General features: G+C 57.2%; 2 protein-coding genes across 2 annotated transcripts; one reads left to right on the top strand and one right to left on the bottom strand.

Moving 5' to 3' along the window:
• The first annotated feature begins 1,866 nt into the window (after positions 1-1,866).
• WRAP73 (WD repeat containing, antisense to TP73) lies at positions 1,867-17,731 on the top strand. The gene is made up of 12 exons (XM_064172065.1): positions 1,867-1,990; positions 2,841-2,993; positions 3,511-3,627; positions 10,203-10,275; positions 11,774-11,877; positions 12,723-12,809; positions 13,762-13,896; positions 14,369-14,446; positions 15,335-15,440; positions 16,288-16,413; positions 16,525-16,716; positions 17,308-17,731. The coding sequence occupies exons 1-12, from the start codon at positions 1,922-1,924 to the stop codon at positions 17,415-17,417; spliced, it is 1,350 nt and encodes a 449-aa protein (XP_064028135.1). The 5' UTR covers positions 1,867-1,921; the 3' UTR covers positions 17,418-17,731.
• Positions 17,732-18,028: 297 nt separating this feature from the next.
• TPRG1L (tumor protein p63 regulated 1 like) lies at positions 18,029-23,440 on the bottom strand. The gene is made up of 5 exons (XM_064172066.1): positions 23,209-23,440; positions 23,028-23,119; positions 21,928-22,104; positions 20,641-20,794; positions 18,029-19,290 (listed from the first exon to the last, which is right to left on the bottom strand). Exons 1-5 carry the CDS (start codon positions 23,401-23,403, stop codon positions 19,096-19,098), a joined length of 813 nt encoding a protein of 270 aa, XP_064028136.1. The 5' UTR covers positions 23,404-23,440; the 3' UTR covers positions 18,029-19,095.
• Positions 23,441-25,972: the final 2,532 nt, after the last annotated feature.

The following is a 25,972-nucleotide window of genomic DNA, read 5'->3' on the forward strand; positions in this document are numbered from 1 at the left end:
GACAACAACTTCCTAACAACAGCCAGCCTAGACCTGCCCTGGCACAGCTTGAGACTGTGTCCCCTTCTTCTGTCCCTGGCTGCTTGGCAGCAGAGCCCAACCCCACCTGGCTACAGCCTCCCTTCAGGTAGCTGCAGACAGCAATGAGCTCTGCCCTGAGCCTCCTCTGCTGCAGGCTGCACACCCCCAGCTCCCTCAGCCTCTCCTCACAGGGCTGTGCTCCAGGCCCCTCCCCAGCTCCAGTGCTGCAGCCCCCTGCCTGCATTCAGAGACTGAGCAGTGCTCTGCCCACAGGCACCCACAGGTTGCTCCAAAGGGCAGACAGTGGCTGTGGAGCAGCTGTCAGAGTCTGTCCCTTTGCTATGGGCAGGGTGGATGCATTTTCTAGCCCCTACACACAACCAAGATGCCACCACTGGTCTTGAGAGCCCAAATGCCTAAGCCAGAAGGAAAACAAGACTGGAATCTTTGCTCGGATCACAAGGGTTATTTTTCAGATGGCAGTGAATGCATTCCCTAAACAAGGAGGGGATCCCCACTCAGAGCACAGCTCTGCTCACTGCTCCCTGGGATAGGACAAGGAGCAATGGATGGAAGCTGCAGCACAGCAGGTTCCAGCTCAACACAAGGGGGAACTTCTTTAAGGGTCCCAGAGCCCTGGCACAGGCTGCCCAGAGAGGTTGTGGAGTCTCCTTCTCTGGAACCTTTCAAGGCCTGTCTGGATGTGTTCCTGTGTGACGTGAGCTAGATTGTGTGGTCCTGCTCTGGCAGGGGGGTTGGACTGGATGAGCTCTTTGGGTCTCTTCCAACCCCTGACATCCTGTGAGCCTGTGATCTCTCTGGGCACAGGAGCTCAGCTTGCACCCACAAAGGGGCTCACTGCCCACCCTCGAATGCAAGGGACATGAGCTGGTAGGACCAATGGTAGGATCTGTGCACCCCCTTCCACTGCTGGGTGGCACTTGAGCAGAAAGGGACACAGAGGGGTGCTCAGCTTCGGTGCTGAGCATCTGAAGGGCTGCATGGGCTTGGGACAATGATGTCTCATCAGGATCCCACAGTCTCAAGCTGTGCCAGGGGAGGTCCAGGCTGGATGTTGTTAGGAAGTTGTTGTCAGAGAGAGTGATTGGCATTGGAATGGGCTGCCCAGGGAGGTGGTGGTGTGGCTGTGGCTGGAGGTGTTGCAGCCAAGCCTGGCTGGGGCACTTAGTGCCATGGTCTGGTTGGTTGGGCAGGGCTGGGTGCTAGGATGGGCTGGCTGAGCTTGGAGCTCTCTTCCAACCTGCTTGACTCTATGATTCCATCCCGGTGCTTCTGCTCCATGGCAGGTGGCTGTTCCAGCCCGCCCGTGTCCCGAGGTAACTTTTACCCTGGGAGGGGTGACCCAGGCTGGGCTTCTCCTAACTCCCGCTCCTCGCTTAGTTTTCCCCGCTTAGTTTTCCCCGCTTCTCCCTCAAGCGTCACTCATTCACTCTAGCCTCAGCAGCCCGGCGGCTGCCGGTGAGCTCACACCGCCGCCGGGAGCCGCGCAGGACACCGCTCCCGCGGCTGGCGATTAGCCAGGAGCAGTAATTAGCCGGAATGAAGGCCGGGCGCGGGACGCTGCCCGCGGAACGGCGTCCAACGGGGGAACTCTGCGGCTGCGCCTCCTTCAGCGCCTCCTTCAGCGCCTCCTTCAGCGCCTCCTTAAGCGCCTCCTTAAGCGCCTCCTTAAGCGCCTCCTTAAGCGCCTCATCTGCATACCAATCGCGGCCGCAGCCAGCTCCGCTCCCGCCCCTCCCGCGCTCCCATTGGCCGCGCTGCCAGCTCCCTCCCGCCCCCTCCTGCCGTTTCCGCCGCGGGCCGCGCCGGTGGCTGCGGGCGGAGCGGAGCGGGCGGGTTTGAATGGCGGTGCCTTCGTTCTCCCCTTCCCAGCCCTGCCATGAACTTCTCGGAGCTATTTAAGCTCTCCGGCTTGCTCGGCCGCTTCTCTCCCGACGGTAAATGCCTGGTGAGTAGGCGCCGGTGGGGGAAGGGTGAAGCGCCGCACCGGGGCCGCTGCCGACCGCGGCCTGAGGGGGTCGTTGGGCCAAGCGGCATGGCGGAGGCCCGGCGCGGGGCCGAGTGACGACGGGGAAATGGCTTCTCCCTGCTGTGGTAGTTAGTGAAGCCAGCCCGGTGCGTTGGGCGCCGCGGCATCCACCGGCCGCCTCCGTACCGGCGCCGCGGGGCAGCCGCCATCGAGTGTGGCAGCGGCTGGGCCCTCGGTGCCCTCCTCCAGAGCCGAGGACTGGAGAGGCAGCGATTGAGCCGCACTCAAGTGTGTCTGAGCACCGCCTTGCTTGCCAGGGGGCATTTACGGCTGGGAGCTGGTTGAGGTTACTCGAATCAAACGCGAGCTGTAGAGTCGCAGTCCGGTTGGGTTGGAAGGGACCTTTAAAGGTCTCCCGGTCCGACCGTCAGAGACCAAGCATGAGACAAAGACTAACGTTTGTTGGGGTAGGATCAATTGCCCGGCAGCAGGAGGGTGCTGTGCTTTAGCCTCCCCCCTGCTGCTGTGCTGTGGCTTGCAGCGGAGCACAGCCCAGCTCAAGCCTCTCTGCAGGTGAGATCCTGAGTCTGAATGGTGCCGACCCAGCGAGAGCACCGAGCTTTGTCCCTGCCCCGGGGCCAGCCTGCTGCCCCGGCTCTCCCTGCTGCCCCGGCTCTCCCTGCTGCCCCGGCTCTCCCTGCTGCCCCGGCTCTCCCTGCTGCCCCGCAGCTCCCTGCTGCCCCGCAGCTCCCTGCTGCCCCGGCTCTCCCCGCTGCCCCGCAGCTCCCCGCTGCCCCGCAGCTCACTGCTGCCTCTGCCCCCTGCCCAGGCGTCGTGTGTCCAGTACCGGCTGGTGGTTCGAGATGCCAGCAGCCTCCAGATCCTCCAGCTCTACACCTGCCTGGACCAGATCCAGCACATAGAGTGGTCGTCAGACTCCCTCTTCATCCTGTGTGCCATGTACAAGCGTGGGATTGTGCAGGTGAGGACAAACCCAGGGGCATGCTTCCTGCTGGGCACTGCTGTGTGCTGGGAGGGACAGCTCTGGGGCAGGGCTTTCGCTGAAGGCACTTGATGGCACTGGCACTGTGTGGTCTGGGGACAGCCCAGCCTGCCAGCAGTTCCAAAGCCATGAACAAAGAACCACTTTTAAAGCCATTTGCAAGGAAACAAACACCCTGAGGGTGCAAACGCTCTTGGAAGCCAATCCAAGCTGGGGACCCGCCCTGCAGTTTCTCCCTTCAGCGAGAAAACAAACCCATGCAAACTTCCTAAATGGACTCAAATTTGGTCTGCAAAGCCCTTGGATGGTCGGAATGTGTGGCACAGCAATAAAGCAAGCCCTCAGCTGATGGTCTGTGTGAAGGGGCAGAGGGGCCAGGACTTACTTGTGGAGCGGGATCCAGCGCCAGTCCTTCATGGCTTTGGGCTTTCCTGCAGGAGCCTTCCCTCAGCTGTGCTGCTGTTTGCTGCCCTCCTTGGTCTCCTCTCTGCCCTAGGTGTGGTCCTTGGAGCAGCCAGGCTGGCACTGTAAGATCGACGAGGGGTCGGCAGGGCTGGTGGCCTCCTGCTGGAGTCCGGATGGGCGTCACATTCTCAACACCACCGAGTTCCATGTAAGTGTGAGGTCGTCGCTGCTCCTGCTGCCAGCAGATGTTGCTGTCTGCCCTTTGCCTCCTAAAATAACCCTAAAGCCCTTAAAGCTGCAGTGGGGTTAAAGAACGTGGGTGTGCAGCCCTCTTCTCCCTGCGCCTGTTCCAGTTTAGAGTTGTGGAATGGTTTCGGCTGGAAGGGGCCACAAAGCTCAGCCAGTGCCAACTCCCTGCTGTAGGCAGGGACCCCTCCCACTAGAACAGGTCACTCAAGGCTTCATCCAGCCTGGCCTGGGACACTTCCCACTAGAACAGGTCACTCAAGGCTTCATCCAACCTGGCCTGGGACACTTCCCACTAGAACAGGTCACTCAAGGCTTCATCCAACCTGGCCTGGGACACTTCCCACTAGAACAGGTCACTCAAGGCTTCATCCAGCCTGGCCTGGGACACTTCCCACTAGAACAGGTCACTCAAGGCTTCATCCAGCCTGGCCTTGAACACCTCCAGGGAGGTTGTGGAGCCCAGAAGCACCCAATGTGATCGAAGCAGTGTGTGAGCAGGGCTCAGGAAATCACTTGGACATTTGGGGCAGTAGGGAAAGTAGAGGAATTCATTCCCAGGTCATAGATCTGTGGAGAGAGTTGGGCTGGAAGGGACTTTGGAAGGCTCCAAACCCCTGCCATAGGCAAGGATACCTCTCACCAGCCCAGGTTGTTCAAGGCCTCATCCAGCCTGGCCTTGAACACCTCCAGGGAGGTTGTGGAGCACAGAATGTGAATCTTTGGATCACATTCAGTGCTTCTGTGCTCCACAACCTCCCTGGGCAACCTGTGCCAGTGTCTCACCACCCTCACTGTGAAGAACTTCTTCCTAACATCCAGTTTCCATCTCTCCTCTGCCAGTTTAAACCCATTACCCTTTGTCCTGTCATGACAAGACCTTGTCAATAGTCCCTCCCCAGCCTTCCTGTAGAGCCCTTCAGATCCTGGAAGGCTACTTACAAGGTCTCCTCCAAGCCTTCTCATCCTGGCTGCAGACCCCAAACTCACTCATAGCAGAGCTGCTGCAGCCCTCTGAGCATCTTTGTACCCTCCTCTAGACTGGCTCCAACAATTCCATGTGCTTCTTGTGCTGGGGGGCTCCAGAACTGCACACAGTAGAGTTTAGGTGTAAGTTCTTTTGTTAATGTCTTCAACTCTTCTGGAGATAAGGTGGGAAATGGATAACTGGCTTGGGAGGTAAAAATGAGCTGAGAGCTGCCTTGGGGGTAAGTGGCACTCATCAGAGCAGCTCTGGAGATCAGCTGTGGTGTCTGGAGCTCAAACCCCAAACTGTAAGCATTGAGGATTGCAAGTGTGGCCCTGCCAAAACTGGACCCAGTGTGGTCCCCACTGACCTTTGAGATAAGATTGAGATCCATATCCTGGCAATGCTTCCATGATTGATTATTTTACACCCAGATGTCTGAGATGCCTCTGAGAGAACCACTTGGTGGAGGTTTCCTGCCTGTCCCAGCAGCCTCTTCCCATTCCCTTTCCCCTCTAGGCAGTGGGTTATGAGGAGTGGTGAATGGTTTGCAATGAGAGCAGGTTTAGATTGGATGTGAGGAGCAACTTCTGCACCAGGAGGCTGCTGGAACACTGCAGCAGGTTGCCCAGGGAGGTGGTTGAGACATTCAGGTTGAAGCTGGAGAAGGCTCTGCCCTAGTGGAGAATGTTCCCCAAGGATCAGTGCTGGGCCCAGTCCTGTTCAATATCTTTATTGATGACCTGGACGAGGGGATTGAGTCCAGCATCAGTAAGTTTGCAGATGGCACCAAGCTGGGAGCAGGTGTTGATCTGTTGGAAGGTAGGAGAGCCCTGCAGAGGGACCTGGACAGGCTGGATGGGTGGGCAGAGGCCAATGGGATGAGATTTAACAAGGCCAAGTGCAGGGTTCTGCACTTTGGCCACAACAACCCCAAGCAGTGCTATAGGCTGGGGACTGAGTGGCTGGAGAGCAGTCAGGAGGAAAGGGACCTGGGGGTACTGATAGATGGTAGCTGAAGATGAGCCAGCAGTGTGCCCAGGTGGCCAAGAGAGCCAATGGCATCCTGGCCTGCATCAGGAACAGTGTGGCCAGTAGGACAAGGGAGGTTATTCTTCCCCTGTACTCAGCACTGCTTAGACCACACCTTGAGTGCTGTGTCCAGTTCTGGGCACCTCAATTCAAGAAGGATGTTGAGGTGCTGGAACATGTCCAGAGAAGGGCAACGAAGCTGGTGAGGGGCCTGGAACACAAATCCTATGAGGAGAGGCTGAGAGACCTGGGCCTGTTTAGCCTGGAGAAGAGGAGGCTCAGGGGTGATCTTATTACTGTCTACAGCTACCTGAAGGGGCATTGTAGCCAGGTGGGGTTGGCCTCTTCTCCAGCAATAGAACAAGGGGACACAGCCTCAAGTTGTGCCAGGGTAGGTATAGGCTGGATGTTAGGAAGAAGTTCTTCACAGAGAGAGTGATTGGCATTGGAATGGGCTGCCCAGGGAGGTGGTGGAGGCACCATTCCTGGGGGTCTTCAAGAAAAGCCTGGCTGAGGCACTTAGTGCCATGGTCTGGTTGATTGGTTAGGGCTGGGTGCTAGGTTGGACTGGATGAGCTTGGAGGTCTCTTCCAACCTGGTTGATTCTATGATTGATTCTATGATTCTATGTCCCTGCTGGCTGGGTGAGCTTTGGACATCCCTTCCAACCCATCCTAGGATTCTGTGACTTCAGGACTGAATCATCCTGGTGCTGATGGAAACAACACCAAAAAATGAGCCCAGAGCTTCAGCTTTCAGTCACTACAAACATTTCTGCTCCTCAGGAAGCCCCCTGAGGGCTGGGTGCTGGCAGTGAGGCTCTGGTGGCATGCGTGGGGGTGGCCCAGCAGGTATTTATTGCCTCCCAGCAGAACTTGCTTTGACCTTAGAGGATTTCATTAAGCCTCTGCCAAGCTGGCATCTGCCTGGGGATAGGTTTCCTCTCCTGCTTGTAAACAGGCTGCTAAATTAGCTGTTGTCAGACAGCTGCCTGGGCTGTGCTGCTGGCTGAGCTGTGTTTACTCTCTGCTAAATCCAGGGGCTGCTGGGGCAGGCCTGAGTGCTGCTCACAGTATCAGGAGCTTCCTCTTGCTGTCTTAGCTCTATTAGCAACTTCTGAGGTTGCTTTGGGGGGAGCCTTCAGGGCTTCCCTGCCCACCATTGCAGCCTGCCTTTGCTAGCCTGGCATTTCCAAAGAGCACCAACTGATTCCTGCTGCTGGGAACTCCTCAGCTCACTGTGGTGCCCCACACCAGTGACTGATTATTCCTAGGAGCTCCTCTGAGAGGTGCTTTGCTGATCTCTTGCCAGCAATCCACACTCAGTGCCTCTGAGTCATAGAGTCAACCATGTTGGAAGAGACCTCCAAGCTCATCCAGCTCAACCTATCCCCCAGCCCTATCCAGTCAACCAGACCATGGCACTAAGTGCCCCATCCAGTCTTGTCTTGAACACCTGCAGGGATGGTGCCTCCACCACCTCCCTGGGCAGCCCATTCCAATGGCAAATCACTGAGAAGTGCTTCATCAGCTGCTTTCCAGTCAGGCAGTCCAGGTGCTTGTGCCCAATGCTTGTGCCCAGCACTGCAGTGCTGGTTGTGGCTACCTCCTCCCTGAGAGTGTCCAAGGCCAGGCTGGATGAGGCCTTGAGCAGCTGAACCTGGCTGAGAGGTGTCCCTGCCCAGGGTGGGGAGGTTGGAGAAGATGAGCTCTGAGGTCTCATCCAACCTGAGCCATTCCCTGACTCAGCTGGAATGAGGAGCAGCTTGAAGAGGAGCAGCACTGCTGCTCTTGAGTGCTTCTTTAGGAGCTTAGATCTTCCTAAACTTGCTGCCCTCCTTCCCTCGGGCTCCTGCTGCTCTCCCTCCCTCCCTCCCTCCATCCCTCTCTCCCTCCCTCCCTCCCTCCTTCCCTCGGGCTCCTGCTGCCCTCCCTCCCTCCTTCCCTCGGGCTCCTGCTGCCCTCCCTCCCTCCCTCGGGCTCCTGCTGCCCTCCCTCCCTCCCTCCCTCGGGCTCCTGCTGCCCTCCCTCCCTCCCTCGGGCTCCTGCTGCCCTCCCTCCCTCCCTCCCTCGGGCTCCTGCTGCCCTCCCTCCCTCCCTCTCCCTCGGGCTCCTGCTGCCCTCCCTCCCTCCCTCCCTCCCTCCCTCCCTCGGGCTCCTGCTGCCCTCCCTCCCTCCCTCCCTCCCTCGGGCTCCTGCTGCCCTCCCTCCCTCCCTCCCTCCCTCGGGCTCCTGCTGCCCTCCCTCCCTCCCTCGGGCTCCTGCTGCCCTCCCTCCCTCCCTCGGGCTCCTGCTGCCCTCCCTCCCTCCCTCGGGCTCCTGCTGCCCTCCCTCCCTCCCTCGGGCTCCTGCTGCCCTCCCTCCCTCCCTCGGGCTCCTGCTGCCCTCCCTCCCTCCCTCGGGCTCCTGCTGCCCTCCCTCCCGTCTCAGTTTAGGCTCTTTGAAGCCTTGGGGAGTCTTGGGCTGCAGCAGCAAGCAGGAAAAGTTTGTATCTGTGTGGCTCTTGGAGCTCATCCTTGGTGACTGCAAATGATCACCCAAAAAAAAAGCTTCCTGTCCAGGAATGTGCTCTGAATAATCTCCTGCAAAGCCACTGCTGACAGACGCTGCTGTGTGAGGAGCTTTGTGACCCAGTCAAGTCTGGGACAGAAGTTGACAGTCATTTGAGCTGTGAGCTTGTTTCAAAGTTGGGTGTGGGTTGGTTTTTTTTCCCCCTCTATCTGCTGGAAATCAGCAGCCTGACACCTGCCTGGAGCTGTCAGCAGCAGGGCAGGGTCCTGCACCCAGCCCTGCAGGCTCTTGCTCACGTTACCATCCACAGAGTTTTTTGTTTCTCAGCTGTTTTTTAGGCTATTTGAAAAATGCTCCTGCTTTGGGACTTGCTTTCCTCCTGCAAAACAACAGCTGAAAACTTCCCAGACACCATTATCAGGAGGATCAGAGGTTGACAGCTCCACGCAGAGGCATCTGCTGCACCGCAGAGGAGGCACCTCCCAAAAGGAGCAGAGTGCTTGCTGCAGGCCTCCTGGGCCAGGAGCTGTTCTCCTGCCCTGAAAGGAGTTGTTCAGCCCCCACAGGCTGTCAGAAAGCAGAGCAAGGCAGGGACACAGCATCACAGAATGTCAGGGGCTGGAAGGGACCTCTAAAGCTCATCCAGTCCCAACCTTCCTGCCAGAGCAGGATCTCTTAGACCAGATCACACTGGAACACATCCAGGGAGGTTTTGAATATCTCCAGAGAGGGAGACTCCCCCTGGGCAGCCTGTGCCAGGGATCTGTCACCCACACAGGGAAAAAATTCCTCCTCATGTTTGAATGAAACTTCCTATGCCTCAATATCATAGAATCAGGCAGGCTGGAAGAGAGCTCCAAGCTCAGCCAGCCCAACCTAGCACCCAGCCCTGCCCAACCAACCAGACCATGGCACTAAGTGCCCCAGCCAGGCTTGGCTGCAACACCTCCAGCCACAGCCACACCACCACCTCCCTGGGCAACCCATTCCAATGCCAATCACTCTCTCTGCCAACAACTTCCTAACAACATCCAGCCTGAACCTCCCCTGGCACAGGTTGAGGCTGTGTCCTCTTGTTCTGTTGCTGCTTGCCTGGCAGCAGAGCCCAACCCCACCTGGCTACAGCCTCCCTGCAGGCAGCTGCAGACAGCAATGAGCTCTGCCCTGAGCCTCCTCTGCTGCAGGCTGCACCCCCCCAGCTCCCTCAGCCTCTCCTCACAGAGCTGCTCCAGGCCCCTCAGCACCTTCACAGTCCTTTGCTGCCTCCTCTCCAGCAGTTCTCTGTCCTTCTTGAACTGGGGACCCCAGAACTGGACCCAGAACTCCAGATGTGACCCCACCAAGGCACAGTGGATGGGTAGGAGAATCTCCCTTGACCTGCTGGCTGTACTCTTGGTGCCCCCCAGGGTGCTCTTGGCCATGAGGGTACCTCAGTGGCTCATGGTCAGCCTGGTCACTGCCTCACCTCTTCAGGATGCAGAAGCTGCTCACCTCTCCTCCAGATCTGAGCTCAAACTGCTTTGCCAATTGGAAGTTGTCTCTGTGCTGTCCTTTGGACATCCTGTAGCTGTATCCTGCTGGCATCCATAACTCCAGTGCCACTGCAGAGCCCCTCTGGTTGGTGTCCAGGTGGTCCCCTCTGCAGTCCTGGCTGTGCCTGTGACATCCATGTGGGATGAGGAACCTTGGGCTGAGGGCAGAGAGCTCCTCACAGGGCACTTCTCAGGGCTCTGTGTTTTTGCTGCCAGGTTCAGCCAAGCCCAGGAGGTGTCTCCATGCCCTGTGTGCTGCTGCTGGAGGCTCAGGGCTTTGCTTTTTGTCTCCCAAGCCAACCAAAGCTTCCTGCTCTCCCTGACAGCTGCAGATCACAGATTGCTCCTCACAGGCACTTCTCAGGGCTCTGTGTTTTTGCTGCCAGGTTCAGCCAAGCCCAGGAGGTGTCTCCATGCCCTGTGTGCTGCTGCTGGAGGCTCAGGGCTTTACTTTTTGTCTCCCAAGCTAACCAAAGCTTCCTGCTCTCCCTGACAGCTGCGGATCACAGTCTGGTCCCTCTGCACCAAATCTGTGTCCTACATCAAGTACCCCAAGGCTTGCCAGCAGGGTAAGTGGCACAGACTGACCCCCAGCAGTGGTGGTTTTAGCCTGGCAAGGGGGCTAGGTGACTGCTGGGCAGTGAGGGGACACATAGCCCAGCTCAGGCTCTGGCACTCGCTCTGCTGAGTGCTTTGCTCAGCCTCAGGGTGCAGGTTTGCAGATCAGCATCTGGGTGCCAGCTGTTGCAGTGCCCTGAGGTGGTCAGAAATGAGAGGTGGCATCTGGTTCTGTGGCTCTTCTTGCCATAGAACTCTTGTGCTTGGCTTTAAGCCTGAGGAGGGCAGAATGAGGCTGGAGATGAGGAAGAAATTGTTGCCAGTGAGGGATGTGGAGACACTGGCACAGGTTGAGGGTGGTGAGACACAGGCACAGGTTGCCCAGGGAGGTTGTGGAGCACAGAATCACCCAATGTGATCAAAGATCACATTGGGTGATTCTGTGCTCCACAACCTCCCTGGAGGTGTTCAAGGCCAGGCTGGATGAGGCCTTGAGCAACCTGGGCTGGTGGGAGGTGTCCCTGCCCACAACAGGGAGTTGGAACTGCTCTTCAAGGTCCCTTCCAGCCCACTCTAGGACCTTCTTGAACCCTGAAGTCCAGGCATTGTCCCAGCAGCTCTTTGTGGTGTTGACCTCTGAAGGGTCCTTGGGGCCATGCACTGCTGCTGGCAAACACTAATGCAAAGTGGCTTTTGTCATCTTCTACACATGAGGAGATCTGGAAGGGAAGCTCCTGCCAGGAGCTGCTGAGCAGGGGTCTTTGGTGCTCCAAGAAGCCACTTGCAGCCTTGGTGGCCCCAGAGGAGGTCCAGGTTGGAAGGGACCTTCGAAGGGCATCTTGTCCAACCCCTCCTGCACTCAGCAGAGACACTTCCAATGTGGCTCAGGGCCACACCAAGGCTGATCTTGAATGTCTTCAGGGGTGTTAGGAAGAAGTTCTTTGCAGTGAGGGTGAGGAGACACTGAAACAGGTTCCTCAGGGAGGTTGTGGAGCACAGAATTCTGTGCTCCACAACCTCCTTGGAGGTGTTCAAGGCCATACTGGATGAGGCCATGAGCAACCTGGGCTGGTGAGAGGTGTCCCTACCCACATCAGGGAGTTGGAATTGATCTTCAAGGACCCTTCCAGCTGCCTGGGGCTTGTGTGTTGGTCACAGCCCTCGTGTGACAGGGACAGTTCTGCCTTACATCTCCAGCAGGAGTGGCTGGGGAAGCCAGGCTGTGCAGCACCAGTGCTTGCAGAGCTAATCCAGCCAGCAGCACACGGGAACTGTGGCCTTTAGGGCAGCTGTGAGGCACCAGAGGTGGCTTCTGAAGTGGCACCTCCAGTTCTGTGGGAGCTGCGATGCTCTGTCTGTGGTGCCCTGGCAGTGTGACAGCTGCTGGCAGTGCCACCCTGCATCGCCTCGGTTCAGGGGGCATTCAGTGGAGAGCTTTTGCTTTGAACGTGGAGGAGCTGCCCTGCCCTGGGGGCTCAGCAGCTCTGCCCTCTCTGTCCCCCCTTGCAGGCATCGCCTTCAGCAGGGACGGGCACTACGTGGCGGTGGCGGAGAGGAGGGACTGCAGGGACTGCATCAGCCTCTTTGTCTGCAGCGACTGGCAGCTGCTGAGGGTGAGACCACAGCGCCTCAGCTGGGAGGGGACCTCACAGCTCATCTCCTCCAACCTTCCCCACCATGGGCAGGGACACCTCCCAGCAGCCCAAGTTGCTCAAGGCTTCATCCGACCTGGCCTTGAACACCCCCAGGCAGGAGGCAGCCACAGCCTCCCAGGGCAGCCTGCTCCAGAGTCTCACCACCCTCCTACCTTAGCTCTGCTCTAACCCTGCTCAGCCTCAGCTTCAAACCATTCCCCCTTGGCCTGTCTCTAGACACCCTCGTGAGGAGTTCCTCTGCAGCCTTCCTGCAAGATCCCTTCAGGCACTGGCAGGCATCTCTAAGGTCCCCCCTGAGCCTTCTGCAGGCTGCACACCCCCAGCTCCCTCAGCCTGTCCTCAGAGCAGAGCTGCTGCAGCCCTTGGATCACCTTTGTGTTCTCTTCTGGGCCTGCTCCAGCAGCTCTGTGTCCTTCCACAGCTCCATGCGAGCTGCCAGCCTGTGCTGCACAGGGCTGCAGACTCCAGCACTTTGGTTGTCTGCTTCTGGACTCTCCAGAGCAGTCTCTGGCAGCTCCTTTGGCCTGCAGGCAGCCTCCCACAGCAGGGCTCTGCTCAGGAGGCTAAATAAAGTGTGCTGCATGTGCCTGGAGAGCTGCTGATAGCAGGCAGAAGTCGGGAGGCTGCAGGGAGACCTTTGAGCAGCCTTTCGGTACCTGAAGAGGCTATGGCAGAGCTGAGGAGGGGCTTTTGACCAGGACTGGCAGTTCCAGGTTGAGGGGGGATGGATGGAAGCTCAAAGAGAGCAGGTTCAGCCTGGAGCTAAGCCATTTGCTGGTGGCTGTTTTTCTCTTGTGGGGCAGCACTTTGACACTGACACCCAGGACCTGGCTGGCATCGAGTGGGCTCCGAACGGCTGCGTGCTGGCAGCGTGGGATGCATGCCTGGAGGTATGAGGGCAAGGCTGAGTCTTTGCTTGGAGCCACCACCTGGGAAGCAGCAGCCAGAACAATGACTCTTCACTTTTCATAGAATCATAGAATCAACCAGGTTGGAAGAGAGCTCCAAGCTCATCCAGTCCAACCTATCCCCTAGCCCTATCCAGTCAACCAGACCATGGCACTAAGTGCCTCATCCAGTCTTGTATTGAACACCTCCAGGGATGGTGACTCCAGCACCTCCCTGGGCAGCCCATTCCAATGCCAATCACTCTCTCTGACAACAACCTCCTCCTAACATCCAGCCTACCCTGGCACAACTTGAAGCTGTGTCCCCTTGTTCTGTTGCTGGTTGCCTGGGAGAAGAGCCCAACCCCACCTGGCTACAATGTCCCTTCAGGTAGTTGTAGACAGCAATGAGCTCTGCCCTGAGCCTCCTCTTCTCCAGGCTTAACAGTCACAGCTCCCTCAGCCTCTCCTCACAGGGCTGTGCTCCAGGCCCCTCCCCAACCTTGCTACCCTTCTCTGGACACCTTCCAGCACCTCAACATCTCTCTTGAATTGAGGAGCCCAGAACTGGACACAGCACTCAAGGTGTGGCCTGAGCAGTGCTGAGCACAGGGGCAGAAGAACCTCCCTTGTCCTACTGGCCACACAGTTCCTGATGCAGGCCAGGATGCCATTGGCTCTCTTGGCCACCTGGGCACACTGCTACCTCAAAGCATTGCAAACACTTGAATTGTTTGGTTTTACCCTCGTGTTGGCACCCAGTGTCCTTACAAGCCTATCTCAGGCTGGTGCAAGGCTTCAGTGACAACAAACCTTGGGAACTCTGTCACTTAGCTTGAAAAGAGAAAGCAGCATTGTCAGGCTTCCAGAGTGAGCCTCTCTGTTGCAGAAGCAGAATCTCTCTGTTGCAGAAGCAGAATCTCTCTGTTGCAGAAGCAGAATCTCTCTGTTGCAGTACAAGATGCTGCTGTACTCCCTGGATGGCAGGCTGCTGGCCACCTACCGCGCTTACGAGTGGTCCCTGGGCATCAAATCCGTGGCCTGGAGCCCCAGCAGTCAGTTCTTGGCCATTGGCAGCTATGATGAAAAGGTGAGGAAGAGCTTTTTGTACCTTCTCTTAAACCATTTAGAATCCCTGAATCAGTCAGGGTTGGAAGGGACCACAAGGAGCAGCCAGATCCAACCCCCCATGCCATGGGCAAGGACACCCTACCCTAGATCAAGCTGGCCACAGCCTCAGCCAGCCTGGCCTTAAATACCCTCAGGGATGAGGCTTCCACCACCTCCCTGGGCACCCCCTTCCAGGCTCTCACCACCCTCATGCTGAACAACTCCTTCCTAGCATCCAGTCTGAATCTACCCATTTGTAGCTTTGTCCCATTCCTCTCACTCCTATCACTCCCTGACAGCCTAAAAAGTCCCTCCTCAGGTTTCTTGTAGCCCCCTTCAGACACTTAATGACCACAATAAGGTCACCTCAGACCCTTGTAGACCTTGTAGAGCTTGTCCCCTTGCAAAGCTTTGTCCCAGCAGTGCTGCCCTGTGATGCTGTCTCCCCCCAGGTGCGCATCCTGAACCACGTCACTTGGAAGAAGATCACCGAGTTCGAGCACCCAGCAGCTGTTGTGAGCACCAAAGCTGTGAGTGCAGACCCAGGGGCCAGCACCTTTGGCTTCCTGTTTGGGCCTGAAAGGTGCTGGCAAAGAGACTTCACTCTGCAGACCTTTCTTTTGCTGTTTTGGTGTGTGAGCAGGGCTCAGGAAATCACTTGAACGTTTGGGGCTGTAGGGAAAGTAGAGGAATTCCTTTCCAGGTCATAGATCCATGGAATGGGTTAGGCTGGAAGGGACTTTAAAGCTCATCCAGCTCCAAACACCCTGCCATAAGCAGGGGCACTTCCCACCAGCCCAGATTGCTCAGGGCCTCATCTAGCCTGGCTTTGAACACCTCCAGGGAGGGTGTGGAGCACAGAATCACCCAATGTGATCAAAGATCACATTGGGTGATTCTGTGCTCCACACCCTCCCTGGGCAACCTGTGCCAGTGTCTCACCACCCTCACTCTAAAGATCCACAACCTCCCTGGGCAACCTGTGCCAGTGGCTCACCACCCTCACTCTAAAGATCCACAACCTCCCTGGGCAACCTGTGCCAGTGTCTCACCACCCTCACTCTAAAGATCCACAATCTCCCTGGGCAACCTGTGCCAGTGTCTCACCACCCTCACTCTAAAGATCCACAACCTCCCTGGGCAACCTGTGCCAGTGGCTCACCACCCTCACTGTGAAGAACTTCTTCCTACCATCCAGTTTAAATCTCCCCTCTGCCAGTTTAAGCCCAATCTCTGCCAGTGTCTCCCCACCCTCGCTGGCATCAATTTCTTCCTCCTCTCCAGTCTCAATCTGGGCTTTGCCAGCTCCCTCCTTTCCTGCTCTGCTGAAGTAGGATAGGCTGAGCTCATTTGTGTGATCTGCTGCCAGGCTGTTGCTCAGCTCTGGCAGCCCCTGCAGAGCTGCTGTTTCCTTGCAGGTTGTGTATAAGGAAGTGGAGAAGTGCCCAGCTGCAGAGGCACAGAGGCTTTCCTTGGCATCCCCGTGGGCACTGCCCAGCTCGCTGCTGGGCACGCACAGCAAGTGTAAGCCAATGGCCACTCCACCCTGGACTGGGCCTGGGGAAATCTTCCTCTAAGTAAATGCTGCAGGTGAACTCTGCCTGCTAGATCATGGGATGGATCCTCTGCATGCTCCCAAATGAACTAAGGACCTCCCAGGGCAGCAAGCACCCTGCTGGGAGGGGACACTTGAGGGCAGGGGGGTGAGGAGCAGTGAGGGAAGAGCTGTGGCTGGTGTGGAAATAGGATCCTGAAATGGTTTAGTTGGCAGGAAATGGGATCCTGGAGTGGTTTAGTTGGGAGGAAATGGGACCCTGGGATGGTTTAATTGGAAGGGACCTCAAAGCTGTTCCAACCCCCCACTAGAACAGGTCACTCAAGACCTCATCCAACCTGCCCTTGAACACCTCCAGGGAGGTTGTGGAGCACAGAAGCACAGAATGTGATCAAAGATCTCATTCTGTGCTCCACAACCTCCCTGAGGAACCTGTCCCAGTGTTTCACCACTGTGATTCTGTGCTCCACCACCTCCTGAGTGCCTGACCACTCTCAGTAAGGAAAGCAGGAGCCAGAGCTTAGCCTTGGAGCTGCTTGCAAAGCTTCTCTGAGTGTGGTGTGGATTTTCCTTTGTGTGGATTTCCTCTCAGGCTTGCTTTGGATTATTTCCAGCCTTGCTTTCCTTGTGGAAGGGCAGGGACAGCAACCTGCTGGTTAAATACAGCACTTCAAAGAGTTACTGCTTGGAGCATCTCACAGGAGGCTAAAAACATGCTGCTGCCACCCCAGAGCTGAGTTTGTCACTGCTCCAACTTACACACTTGACCCACCCAGGCTTGCTCAGTGAAGTGTTTCCTCTCCTCTCCCATTTCAGATGACATCTCCCCAGTGCCAGCCTCTTTACACTGTGTCAAACCAGCTGCTGACAGGGCAAACCCCAAAATGGGAATTGGGATGTTGGCATTCAGCCCAGATAACTGCTTCCTGGCATCCAAAAACGGTAAGTTCCTACTGCCCCAAAAGGACCCAAACCCAGCCCAGCAAGATGAGACCCCAAACCCAACAGTGATCTCTTCATCCTTTAGGTCTTCACCTCTTCTTCCTCTGACAGATAACATCCCCAATGCTGTCTGGATCTGGGACATTCAGAAGCTGAAGCTGTTTGCAGTCCTGGAGCAGCTGTGTCCCATCCAATCCTTCCAGTGGGACCCTCGCCAGCCTCGCCTGGCTGTCTGCACAGGGAACAGCAAAGTCTACCTGTGGTCCCCAGCTGGCTGTGTGGCAGTGCAGGTCCCTCTGGAAGGTAAGGCTGCTGCAGCAGCTTCTCCAAGCTACCATCAGCTTCTCCAGGCCACCAGCAGCAGCTTAGTCCCTAAGTGTGTTTCCTTTTCTGGGCGTTATCATGTAAACAGCTCCGATGTGTTCTTGGAGCTTCCCAAACTAGGGATTTCTGTCCCCAGAAAGCAGGAGTTCAGGGTGAGGCAAGGCAGACGTATCCACATAGCTGAAGGATAGGGCAGAGGTGGGCAGCAGCTGTGTGATTGTTGCTTTAGTCCTGTGTTGTGTGGAATTCTCTCTCAAGAGTGCAGCCAGCAGGTCGAGAGAGGTTCTCCTGCCTCTTTGGGGATTAGCCTGGATGATCTCCAGAGGTCCCTCCCAACCTCTACTAGGCTGATTTCTGTTCCTCTCAGTTGATTTCCATGCAGTTGTAGCTGTGCAGTGTGCCAGGGGTTGCAATAAAGACTCTATGTGGGTTTGGGTGCTCTGCAAACAACTGCCAAGGGAGGTGTGCAGGGTGTGCTGTGCGCAGCTGGCAGCCCCTCTGCGTGGCACCCACAGCTGCCTGCCCCTGCAGCCAGAGCTGCTGCTGACCAACTCTGACCCCTTTCTGCAGCTGACTTCCAGATCGTGTCCCTCTCCTGGCATTCCAGTGGAGACTCCCTGGTGCTGCTGAGTAAGGAGAACTTCTGTGTGTGCTACTTGGAAAGGCAAGAGGTGAAGTAGCAACTGCTGCCGCTGCACACCTGCGAGCTGGGGAGGGGGCGAGGGAAGGGCTCAGACCTGCTGCCCAAGGTGGAGGGTTTGTATTTATGACTTATTTATTGGAAGGACTCCAGTGTGGGACCTGTTGGGATGGTCTTTGTGTGGAGTGGGGAGGAGTGAGGGCTGGGTTTCAACAGCTCCTGACTTCTGCTGCAGTTGAGCTTTCTCTTGAGCTGTGCACTATGGAGCCTCCTTTCCCAGCCTGTACAGAATGTGGAGCTGGTTCCATTTTCTAAGGGCCAATAAAGGTTTTGATAGCTACAAATTTTATCTGACCTTCTGCCTTCTCAAATCTGTTTCTGTGTTATCTCTAAAGTGTTTTAAGACCAGGCTGGATGAGGGTTTGAATAGCTTGGTCTTGTGGGAGGCATCTCTGCCCATGGATAATCTTGAAGGTCCCTTCCAACCCATTCTGTGATGGCCTGGGTGGTTCAGCAGGGGAGAGAGCAGCTGGCCCTGTCCTTTCTCTCTGCCACTGCAGGAGTCCCTTGGGTAGGAGTTATTGGATGTTCTTCCTTTTGCTGCTTAATTCACAGGCTCAACCTCCACCAAATGAAGAAGCAAGAAGAGACTGAGTTGGAATTTCACTTTACTGCAAGATTACTGAAGATTAAATCAATACCTTAGGGGCATTGAGGGGCACATGCAGCTCTGCTTCATGCCTTCAGCTTGACACAAGCTTCACAAACACAGCTCTGTTGCAAGCTCCCAAGCCCCACTGCAGCACAGCTTCCATTCAGCGTTGCAGCGTGCACAGGTCAGGCACAGTGGAGAAGGTCTCCAGACACGAGGGAGGAGCTTGTCAAAGGAACCTCAGGAGTGGGGTTAGAGGAGCTGCTGCTGCTGCTGAAGTTCAGTTCTGGACTCTGCTCTGGGGGTAAGCATAAGAATGTCTAAACCAGGTCTGGCATCCTGTGCTTAAAGGCTGTAATAGAGGCAGATCAAAGCCTGCACTGCTGCTGCTGCCCCAAGGTGGAGGAGCTCTAAGGACAGAGACCAGAGCAGAATTCCCCCTCAGGTATGAAGAGCAATGAAGGCTTTTGGCAATATTATCTCCAGAAAGTCTGTTCTAAGGCTGCAGCAAGAGAATCTACAGAAGAAATGAGGGAGTTTAGACTCAGAGATACTTGAGTTGACAAATGTTTAGTGTGCACAGCTCCTGAGCAGCCCTCCCAGTGCAGCTCTGCCACCTTGTGCTGCTGGGCTAGGGAATGGCCTTGCTTTCCTAGCTGGTCATAGGCATGAATCAAAGCTCACTAGGATTGAACTGTGCTGCAGCTCCATCCCAAGCACACACAGCACTGGACAGCACAGACAGGGACACAGCTGTGATGGGACAGGAATGTTCTGCTGTGTCCTGGGCGTTTGGAGCAAGGAGCAATTGCACTTAATGAAGAGGGAGGACCATTGGAACTGGGAACATCACTGCTGCCTGTACAGGAACCAGTAAGAACTGCAGGTTAGATACAAAATACAGCAAGGACACTGCCCTGTGTCTGCTCCAGATTCACCTGACCACAGCAGGCAGGGCCTCCTGTGAACATCAGCTCCACAACCACCCCAACCTTCACCCCGCTGTGTTCTGCCCGGGAGAAGAGCAGCAGCTCCCTTCCCTTGGGAACACGGAATGCCAGGGAGTCTAAAACCCAATTCTGCCTCTTGTCATGGAGTAGCCAAGCTTGGCCTCGTTGTTGATGAAGGACATCAGCCCCAGGTAGGTCTCGATCAGAAGGGGACACTCCAGCACCAGCACACCACTGGCCCTGCCTGGCAGGGGCCGCTCCTTGTGGGCTTTCTTCACAGCTTGGATGAGCTGAGTCTTGAAGTTTTCCAGCTGGGAAACAAACAAACAAAAGAAACCCACCTGGATGTTTGCCTGTGGCTTCAAAGTGCTGCTGCTGGTGCAGTGTAAGGGGTCAGCACCAAAGCTGTGGCTGTCAGGGGGGTCCTGTGCTGTGGTCGGCTTCACTGCCTGGCGTTTAAACCTTAGGGATGCAGGCAGGGGAAGTTTTAAAACAGCTCTTTTAATGCCCTCTTTGCATGGAATTGAAAGAGCTGAGCTGGATGGGCAATGACTGAGCACTGATAAGGCTCATTTCTGACTGCTGCTCCTTGCACTCCAGTCGCCACAGGTCTGTTTTTAAGGACACCTTCAGGGCAAAGCAGTCATTGCGAGAACGTCTGTGAGCAACACAGGTGAAGGTCTGCAGTGAGCAATTGAAGTTGAATTAGCTGTGAGCCTCAGCTGAAGAGTCAGGCCTTGGCCTGGCAGGTCAGCAGAGTAGGGAGAGCCCCAAGATCCATTTCCTTTTGGGCATTGCTCATCAGACCCCACCTGGAGTCCTGGGTGCAGTTCTGGAGCCCCCAGTACAAGAAGGACACAGAACTGTTTGAGCCAGTCCAGGGGAGGCCACTAAGATGCTGAGAGGGCTGCAGCAGCTCTGCTATGAGGACAGGCTGAGAGAGTTGGGGTTCTGCAGCCTGGAGAAGAGAAGGCTTTGAGGAGACCTTGGAGTGGCCTTGCAGTATCTGAAGGGGGCTACAGGAAGGCTGGGGAAGAACTATTGACAGGGCCTTGTAATGACAGGATGAAGAGGAATGGGTTTGAACTGGCAGAGGGGTGATTTAAACTGGATGTTAGGAAGAAGCTCTTCACAGTGAGGGTGGTGAGACACTGGCACAGGTTGCCCAGGGAGGTGGTGGAGCACAGAATCACCCAATGTGATCTTTGAAGGCTAGAAGAGAGCTCCAAGCTCATCTAGTCCAACCTAGCACCCAGCCCTGCCCAACCAACCAGACCATGGCACTAAGTGCCCCAGCCAGCCTTGGCTTCAATACCTCCAGCCACACAGACTCCACCACCTCCCTGGGCAGCCCATTCCAATGCCAATCACTCTCTCTGACAACAACTTCCTAACAACATCCAGCCTAGACCTCCCCTGGCACAACTGGAGATTGTCCCCCTTGTTCTCTTGCTGGGTGCTTGGCAGCAGAGCCCAACCCCACCTGGCTACAGCCTCCCTTCAGGTAGCTGCAGACAGCAATGAGCTCTGCCCTGAGCCTCCTCTTCTGCAGGCTGCACCCCCCCAGCTCCCTCAGCCTCTCCTCACAGGGCTTGTCAGACAACCCAAGCACTGCCCAGGTTGTGAGCTCTCCTCTGGGCCAGGGGAGCTGCTACCCTTACCAGACAGAGGGAGACAATCTTCTCATCAGCATCTGCCATGGGGTGCTCGGTGAAGGTGACGTAGGGGATGCTGGTGGACCAGGGGTTCCATCTGTTGAGGAAGGAGCCACGGCTCTGCTTGTCCCACTGGACCCTGATGCCAAGGCCTTCTCGCCTGGGGATGGAGATGGGAAGAGTTTGAGTCTTTGAATTGAGTTTTATTGCAAACCTGTCTGGAGCAGACCTGCTGAGAACTTTCAAGTCTCAACTTTGCCTCTAGAACGGTAAGAGAAGAGTCCAGCCCCTGGAGCATGCCAAGGAATGGCCTTAGAAGGTGCTCAGTGGGCACTCAGGACACCAGGCTGTGACCTGACACACACTGCTTTCTAGCAATGCTACTGCTGCTGCCACTCACTGCCTGACCTGCTGCTGAGCTGCTTCCACATCTACCCATCCTGAAAACCTTGAGCAGCTCACTTCTAACCCACCTTCCTTGCAGTGTGCACTTGCAGCCCAGAGGGCCAACCAGATCCTGGGCTGGATCAGAAGTGTGGCCAGCAGGGACAGGGAGCTGATTCTCTCCCTCTGCTCCACCCTGGTGAGATCCCACCTGGAGTACTGCATCCAGCTCTGGAGCCCCTGGGACAAGAGGGCTGTGGAGATGCTGGAGTGTGTCCAGAGCAGGGCCAGGAGGATGCTGAGAGGCTGCAGCAGCTCTGCTGTGAGCACAGACTGAAAGAGTTGGGGCTGTGCAGGCTGGAGCAGAGGAGGCTCCCAGGTGACCTTCTTGTGGCCTGCCAGGATCTGAAGGGGGCTACAAAAAAGCTGGGGAGGGACTTTTGAGGCTGTGAGGGAGTGCCAGGAGTGGGGGGAATGAAGCAAAGGTGGAGGTGGGGAGACTCAGCCTGGAGGTGAGGAGGAAGTTGTTGAGCAGGAGAGTGGTGAGAGGCTGGAATGGGTTGCCCAGGGAGGGGGTTGAGGCCCCATGGCTGGAGGTGTTTAAGGCCAGGCTGGCTGAGGCTGTGTGCAGCCTGCTCTAGGGTAGGGTGTCCCTGGGCATGGCAGGGGGGTTGGAACTGGCTGCTCCTTGTGGTCCCTTCCAGCCCTGACTGATTCTACGATTCCTAAGTGGTCCCAAACCTACTCTGAGCTTCTAATGGAGCTCTAGAAATGGTTTGCCAAGTCAGATGGGCACAAGGCAGAACTAAACCATTCCATAGGTCAGTGGCAGCAGCTGACAGCTCCAACTATCTCCACCAACCCCCACAAGGATGACAGCAGCTCCGTGGTGTCACTGTGCTGACTTACTTGTTGAGAGATTTGGGTGGGAACTCAAAGGCTCCTACTGAGATGGTGTCAACTGCACTGAGGGAGATCCTGGTCACATGCTGGCACTGCAGGCTGATGAAGTTGTATTTGCAAATCAGCAGGGACCAGTCTGTGATGAGAACCAGGCGCTCCTTCTCGTTGTTCCAGTGGTCAATCCTGGGGAGACAACACCACCTCCCTCAGGCACTTGTGGAGGGCAGGAAAGTCTCCCCTCAATCTCCTGTTCTCCAACCCCAGCACCCTCAGCTGCTCCCCACCAGACCCCTTAATAGTTTCATTGCTCTTCTCTGGACCAGCTCTGGTACCTTGTAGTGAGTTCCCACACTGAACTTGGTATCTGAACTGCATCCAGTTCTGGAACCCCTATGACAAGAGGGATGTGGAGATGCTGGAGCATGTCCAGAGCAGGGCCAGGAGGATGCTGAGAGGGCTGCAGCAGCTCTGCTGTGAGCACAGACTGAAAGAGTTGGGGCTGTGAAGGCTGGAGCAGAGGAGGCTCCCAGGTGACCTTCTTGTGGCCTTACAGCATCTGAAGTGGGCTACAAAAGAGCTTGGGAGGGACTTTTGAGGCTGTCAGAGAGTGCCAGGAGTGGGGGGAATGGAGCAAAGCTGGAGGTGGGGAGAGTGAGGCTGGAGGTGGGGAGGAAGTTGTTGAGCAGGAGAGTGGTGAGAGGCTGGAATGGGTTGCCCAGGGAGGTGGTTGAGGCCCCATGGCTGGAGGTGTTTGAGGTCAGGCTGGCTGAGGCTGTGTGCAGCCTGCTCTAGGGTAGGGTGTCCCTGGGCATGGCAGGGGGCTTGGGACTGGCTGCTCCTTGTGGTCCCTTCCACCCCCTGACTGATTCTCTGATCTGCGGTGCGGTCTCACAAGCCCTGGCCCTGCTGTCGCTGATCCCTCGCCATCAATTCTGCCTTTCTCCAGCAGCAGGCTCCACCCGAGCTACGTCCCCGCACACCGCCGGGTTCTGCACCCAGCTACGTTCGGATGGAGTCGGCCGAAAGCTCCCCGCGGGTCCCACGGCAGCAGCGATGTCCCACGGCCACCCTGGAGCCCGCACGGCCGCTCCCGGCCCCGCACTCACTCCGCCAGCAGCCAGACGCTCTGCACCTCCCCGTCCTCCGCCGGCGACACCACGACGCGGATCTCGCTGACGGCTCGTTCGATGCTACCGGGCTGGGGAGAGAGGCAAGGAGAGGGTTACGGGAGGAGGGAGTCGCTAGCATCCCCCCCCGGGGCCGTTCGCATCCCTCCCAGGGCCGTACCCGGAACACGAAGTACTCCCGGAGGCGGCCGGCGCGGGTGGCGGTGCGGACCCGCAGCGGCTGCAGCCTCTGCGGTACCGGGACCGGCTCCGGGGATTGCCCTGCTCCCCCCGGCACCAGCAACTCCGCCGCACCGGGGCTCCCGGGGCTCCCGGATGGGCCGCTGCCGTCCTCCGCGTCCCGGAGCTGCAGCATCGCGGCGGGGCCGAGCGCTCGCTGCCTTCCGGGGCGGAACGGAACGCGGCGGGCGGTGACCGAGCGCCGAGCCCGCCTCTACCGCCCCGAGCCCGGCTGCCCCCGCCCCGAGCCCTCCCGGCAGGCTGGAGCCCCCGAGCCGGTGGATGTGCCCCGGTCCCGCGGGGCGCTCCGGCCGCAGGGCAAGGCGGAGCCGGTTCGGGGCTTCGCTGCCCCCCGCCCCGTTCCTATCGTCCTGGGGCTGTTCCAGGTCGCCCTCTGGATGGGGCCCGGCTCTTGTCAGCGGTGCCCAGCGGCAGGGCAAGGGGCAATGGGCACAAAGTGGCACCCAGGAGGTTCACCTGCACACGAGCGGAGCTTTCCTTGCGCTGCGCTGATCCCCTCCTTGCTCCGGGTTTAGCGCACGCAGTGCTGCTTAAAGCATCCCGAGGGCACAGTGGGGCACTAACTGCTCCCAGCCTTGACTAGATGCCCACTGGCGGGTGGCAGGAAGGGTGGAGGAGATGCTGGCCTCCAGCACACCCATGCTGTGCAGTGTTTGAGTAGGAAGCCCTGGGCTTGCCTGAATTACCATGCTGCTGTGCCTGGGGAGCTTGGGCACAGAGTCTGAGGTACCCTGGAAGCAAGGAGGTTTGTGAGCTGGCAGAGGATGGGCACAGCTCCCACAAAGCAAATCTTGGTCAGATGTGCAAAATCCTTTGATGCCAACTGGTCAAAATTTCCAGGTGGGATGTAGCAGAGGAAGCCCAGGGAGGTGATGGAGCAGTGCAGGACTGAGAGCTGCGAGCCCTGGAGCCTGTGCTGTGCTCAGCATACTTGAGAGCAGAGCTCAGCTCCTGCTGGGGAGCGAGTGGCAAGTTGCTGTTTGTTGTTTCTGTGGTCTCTGGCCTTGCTGCAGATCTTAGCATCCCTGTTCCTGGAGCCCTGCTGCATCTCTGACTGCTTTCCAGGCTTGCTTCCCCCCCGAGCCAGAAGATGACATCGTCGGCGTGCTGGGAAGCAGCACAGAATTGAAAGCACATTCGATGGACTTCCCAGACGGTGCTGGGTTTCAGATCTCCACCTCTCACATGTGGCAGGAGCTCTCTGCTGCACTCGCTGCAGCCCCTGCCCACATGGGCTTGGTTAAAGCCTCTTAGCTTTCTCCGCAGTGACTGACACAAGAACTGCAGCCTGGATCCTCTTCCTAAGCCCGGGTGAAGCCAGGACTGTCGCCTGAGCCAGCCTGAGGGCTGCGGCTGGAGCAGGGCTGAGCCCTGTCCCTGGCTGTGGCGCCGTGTCCTGGAGAGGGAGCCACACTCCAAGCTCTGCCCACCGCCTGCCCGCTGGCTCCTCTTGACCTTTCTGCTGCCTTGCAGGTGGGCAGCAGGGCTGGGCACGGAGCAGCTGTGCCTCACCGTGCCTCGAGGGCTCGCCTGGCTGTCTGAAGTCCAGGTACCACGTACCCAGCACTCTGTGCCAAAGCTGCACCCCAGCAGGACGTCAGCTCAGTGCAAGGCAAGCTTCTGGGCAGCAGCAGCGAGTTAGCCCTGGAGGACAAGCTGGGAGCAGTCCTGATGTAAGGAAAATCCTGACCATGAGAGATCTGAGAGGAAACTCGAGGCTGGAATTTCCTGTATCCTGGAGCTGTCTTCATCATCCTAAACCATCTTGATAGAGTCATAGAACTGCTTTGGTTGGAGAGGGCCTCTAATGTCATTGAGTCCAACCTTCACCCTAACACCACCCTGGCCACCAAACTATGCTCCCAAGTGCCATGGCCACAGGTTTCTTGAACCCCTCCAGAGATGGGGACTCCACCACCTCCCTGGGGAGCCTGTGCCAATCCATGACCATCTTGCAGCACAAAAATCTTCCCTGATCTCCAACCTAACCCTCCCCTGGCACAATTTCAGGCCCTTTCCTCTCATTCTGTTACCTGATAGTAGAGAGAAGAGCTCAACCCCTCCTCACTGCAGCCTCCTTTCAGGGAGCTATAGAGAGCAAGGAGGTTCCCCAAGCCCCTCTTTGCCCAGTGTCTCCCCCAGCCCCCTGGCAGCTGATCCTTCACCAGTGCTCAAGCAGGTCAGACGTGTCCTGTCCGTTTTCCATGCACAGCAGCCTTTCCTTGGGAAGAGAGGGATGTGGTTATCTGCCAGAGTGCACAGGAAGGATTTAATCTCTGTGGGGGCATTTTCAGAGCAGCTGTGAAAGGGATTTGGGGTGGTGTGTGCAGAGCTGGCCTCGGGCAGTGCAAAAGAGCTGCCTCCGGAGAACCAAACCCGCATTAGTCCTGCTACTGTTCTGCAGGGTTCCCCCCTCCTCCGGTCGGGGTTGGACACAGCTGGTGGGAGGGATTTCTGCCTGTCAGCAAGAAAAGAAACAAGAGAGCATGTGAGGGAAAGGAGCTAGACCTGGAAAAGGCAGGAGGAAAGTTTGGTTACTGGCCTTAAAATGCAGGGAAGCTGCTCCCGGGGTTGGGGGGTGTGTGCAGGACCTGCTGGATCCCTTCTCTGGAGGAGCTGTAGCAGGAGGATGGCTTCAGTGATGTGGATAGGATAAATGGGCACCCTGCCTGCTTTGGGGAATG

The sequence above is a fragment of the Pogoniulus pusillus genome, chromosome 36 (genome assembly GCF_015220805.1).
Source record: "Pogoniulus pusillus isolate bPogPus1 chromosome 36, bPogPus1.pri, whole genome shotgun sequence".
Taxonomy (NCBI): Eukaryota; Metazoa; Chordata; class Aves; order Piciformes; family Lybiidae; genus Pogoniulus; species Pogoniulus pusillus.

Excerpts from the sequence above, each read along its gene's own strand:
- TPRG1L (XM_064172066.1), bottom strand. The coding sequence starts at position 23,403 with ATGCTGCAGCTCCGGGACGCGGAGGACGGCAGCGGCCCATCCGGGAGC. Across the intron at positions 22,105-23,027 it reads AGCGTCTGGCTGCTGGCGGA|GATTGACCACTGGAACAACG; the intron begins GTGAGTGCGGGG and ends TTGTCTCCCCAG. Across the intron at positions 19,291-20,640 it reads AGATTGTCTCCCTCTGTCTG|CTGGAAAACTTCAAGACTCA; the intron begins GTAAGGGTAGCA and ends TTTGTTTCCCAG.
- WRAP73 (XM_064172065.1), top strand. The coding sequence starts at position 1,922 with ATGAACTTCTCGGAGCTATTTAAGCTCTCCGGCTTGCTCGGCCGCTTC. Across the intron at positions 1,991-2,840 it reads CTCCCGACGGTAAATGCCTG|GCGTCGTGTGTCCAGTACCG; the intron begins GTGAGTAGGCGC and ends CCCCCTGCCCAG. Across the intron at positions 16,717-17,307 it reads AGTGCAGGTCCCTCTGGAAG|CTGACTTCCAGATCGTGTCC; the intron begins GTAAGGCTGCTG and ends CCCTTTCTGCAG.